The following is a 3,968-nucleotide window of genomic DNA, read 5'->3' on the forward strand; positions in this document are numbered from 1 at the left end:
CTTGAAATTTCTCTCCTTCTTCCATTAAAATTCTTCTTTCATCAAACACCTACAAAAGCACAAATAAATCAATAACAACCTATCTTAACCACATTAACACCAAATTAAGTATAAAATTAACTAAGATTAGATTAACTCACCTAAAATAATTAATTTAAAATAATTAAATAAAATATATTAATTTCTATGCATTACTACAAAAATTAAGCCAAATTATTATCAAAATTAAGCTCAAATAACTCTATATTAGAGAGTTATCACTTGCCTTACGTTTCTATGGAAAAAGTTTGAAGCTAGAATTATTGAGTGATACTTACTGTCCAACATAAAATTCAAGACAATTGGGAGGTGGTGGACAATGCTCCTCATGTGACTACTTAGTTTTGATATGTGGAGGTGGCAACTTTAACCCAAAGGTTAGTGCTTGATCATTTATAAATGGAGAAATAAGCTTACCCTTGCCCTCATCAACCACATCCATTCTAAAGCACCTAACTGAAGAGGCAGAATGCTTAATTGCATTAAAAATATTGAACTTTCCTCCCCTCCAACTTTGAAAGTTATCTTGCCTTCCCTCACATTAATGAGTGGGCTTGTAGTCGCCAAGAAAGGTCGTCCTAAGATTAGAGGAATTTCCATATCCTCTTCCATCTCAAGCACAAGGAAGTCTACCGAGTTGTAGAGATGCCTCACTATAGCCAATATATCCTTTATAATACCAATTAGGTGTCAAATTGTTATGTCTGCTAATTGCAAGGTGATTGTAGTATGTTGAATGTCTTTTAGTCCAAGTTTCCTAACAGCAGACAAAGGCATCAATGACACTATAGCACTTAAATCACATAAAGCTTTGAAAAATTTAGAACTACCAATAGCATAGGGTAAAGAAAAACTGCTTAGATCCTTAAGCTTTGGTGGTAAGTTGTTCTGAATAATAGTGTTGCACTCCTCAGTGAATGCCACTATCTCATACTGACCTAGCTTCCTCTTCTTTGTCAAGATGTCTTTCGAAAACTTAACATATGAAGGCATTTTCTTTAACGCTTCAACGAAATGGATGTTAATGTGGAGCTTCTTGAATACCTCTAAAAATTTTTGAAATTGAGCATTTAACTTTATCTTTTGGAGGCATTGAGGGAATGGAAGAGGAAGGTGTGTTATTGGTGCATCCTTGACTTGCACTTGCTTGTTTGACTCTCTAACTTCTGATTCATTTTCAATTGGCTTCTGTTATGGCTCTTCTTGCTTGCTATTACTGCCAACCTCTTTTCCATTTTGAAAGAATATTGCCATACAAGGTTCCTTGCCTTCATTCCTAAGATTAAGTTTGGTATTACTCGATAGGGTCCCTTAAGGTCTATTGTTGGCAACATTGGCTAATTACCCTACTTGAGTCTCAAGATTTTTCAATGAAATTGCCTGACTATGAATAAGGGCATCTGTCTTAACCATATATTGCATTAGCAGTTCTTCCATGAATGACTTCCTTTCTTACAATTGGGGTCTAGGTTGTTATGGAAAACTCAGAGGATAATTTGGTCTTGGAGCTGATGAAAGGCCTTGATTGTTGTTCTAAGAGAAGTTTGGGTGATTCCTCCACCTAGGATTGTATGGATTATTTTGCTGCTTGTTCCTCACAAATTGCACTGACTCCATACTCAAATGACACTAACAGCTTGAATGCCCCTCACCACAATAATCACAAGAAATAAAGGGACTCTAACTAAATGGACTCCAAAAGAATCAATTTTCTTAGTGAGAATGACTACCTGAGTAGTCAAAGCATTAATGACATGTAGCTCGACAACACCCCTTACCCTCCTTGGCAAGGCCTTCTCAGAATGCCACTGATAGTTGTTGAAGGCCATCTCTTCCAATAGATTATAAGCATCATCAATCGACTTAGCCAAAAGAACGCCATCAGTTGCGGCATCAATGGTAGTCTGAATTAGATTTAACAACCCATTATAAATTATTTTCACTTGCAGCTTTTTGTGTAAACCCAAGATGTGGGCATCTCCTGTCACGACCCAATTTCCCGGGTCATGACCGGTGCATGAGCTCAATGAGCATAGCTCACTAAGCCTAAGCAAGCCTATCCATTTACCTTTACTTAACAAATTTATCATATCATGCATACACACACACTTTTTTTCGGGTATGAACATAGCCAAAACATAATGGCATCATAGATAATAATATACATGCACTATACCAGTCATGTATTTAGCAATTTACATTGCATACACATATTCACATTGTTAAATTGTATTCATAATATAAAAGGACCCATGACTTCCAGCGGAGACATTTACAATAAAAGGGATTACTATCGAATGCCAGACACATACCCAGGAGATGCACTACGGGGACTCCTCGATCTAGGGTCCAACAGTCACCTGATCTGAAAACATGAATTTTTATAAAACGTGAGTACAATACTCAGTGAGTGAACAAGGAAGGGAACAAGCAACAATTAGGGAGAATTGAAAATCATGATGCACTTGTTTCAAAACAATGCAATTTAGTTCATTCCTATTTAAAACCCCTCCAAACCCGAGAGTTTCTCGCTACAACGAGCACGAATTTCGCTACAGTGAAAACAGAGCAACAAGAGAAACATTTTTCCTTACTTAACAAAACGCCATCTTGCTAAACTAATAAAATCAACCTAAAATTCATGAAAATTCTCAAAGTACAATGTGTCAACTTTCATGTACATTACAACCATAAATCATTATCCATCAATTTGCTATATCATACATATTTACATATGTATATACCCATCATCATCATCTCACCAACCCATTATCATCATCACCAGCTCATCATCATTATCACCAGCTCATGCGTACTCCCTACTCGCACATGGCTGGGTCATCATCGGGTTATGCACACTCCCTACTCGCACATAACCGGGTCATCATCGGGTTATGCGCACTCCCTACTCGCACATAGCCAGGTCATCCTCGGTTTATGTGCACTCCCTACTCGCACATAGCCGAGTCAACATAATTACACAACATTATATTCAAGCATATATGTATATCAAAATAATGCAGCCACATAGAAATCCATAATAACCACATTTCATAACATAAACATTTTTTCAAAAACTTGTTCCCAAAGCATTCATTTTCATGAAAAATTGCATAAAATCATTCAAACACTTTGCTCAAAACAATCATATTCCCAAAACAATTTTGATAGGCAGTCCACTCATAAGTGTCGAAAATTCGGATTCTGGGTGAACTCAGACTAATAGTCCTCAAGCGCAATTCCTTTGCCTTTTCCGAACGTCTCACCACCTTGACAAATAACAAAGTTGAGGAATTTACTATATTGTCCCTAAATTGATATAAATTAATTTTAATTACTAATGCTTGATATGTAAATGCAAAAATATGTCCGATTACCGTTTAATCACGGTATCGATTAAATTCAACCGATCACCCGATTAATTGGCGATTGTGTCCAAATCACCTCCAAATTAATTCATTTCTCCTCTAATACCTTAATTTACCACATTCATTTAAATAAAGCCAAATTCAGCATTAGAACCCTCACAGTTCCTTATAGAAAAATTTGGTCATTTGGTGCACTAGCATCGAATTTTTTTCTACATAACCGTTTCACCTTAATTCATCATTTTCCATGCCATTTTCCTAGAAATAAAAACAATCCCCCATTGATATTCAGCCCTCATGGTTTGGCCAACAAGGAACCCTAGAGAAATTGAATATTTCTTTTGTGTTTTTGTTCATAACCATGCTTAACTATCCCTAAACACTAACATAGTCTAAAATCAAATTATTCAAACAACAATTCCTCTTCCATACCCATTTTTCAGAATTGAATTCATCATGATAACTCAATATTCAACCATGGAAATCAAGAACAAAAGCATGGGTAAGCTAGGTATCAAGGAGAATTAAAGAAATTTTAACTTACCTAGCTTGTTTCCTTGA

General features: G+C 36.0%; 1 protein-coding gene across 1 annotated transcript; it reads right to left on the bottom strand.

Moving 5' to 3' along the window:
• Positions 1 to 456: 456 nt before the first annotated feature.
• LOC108663859 lies at positions 457 to 1,032 on the bottom strand (the record flags this gene model as incomplete). Its single annotated transcript, XM_018129752.1, has 2 exons — positions 802 to 1,032; positions 457 to 708 (listed from the first exon to the last, which is right to left on the bottom strand). Coding segments are annotated over exons 1-2 (483 nt in total), but the record flags the coding sequence as incomplete, so codon positions are not given.
• Between the last annotated feature and the right edge of the window lie 2,936 nt (positions 1,033 to 3,968).

This window comes from Theobroma cacao, unplaced genomic scaffold (assembly GCF_000208745.1).
Source record: "Theobroma cacao cultivar B97-61/B2 unplaced genomic scaffold, Criollo_cocoa_genome_V2, whole genome shotgun sequence".
NCBI lineage: Eukaryota > Viridiplantae > Streptophyta > Magnoliopsida > Malvales > Malvaceae > Theobroma > Theobroma cacao.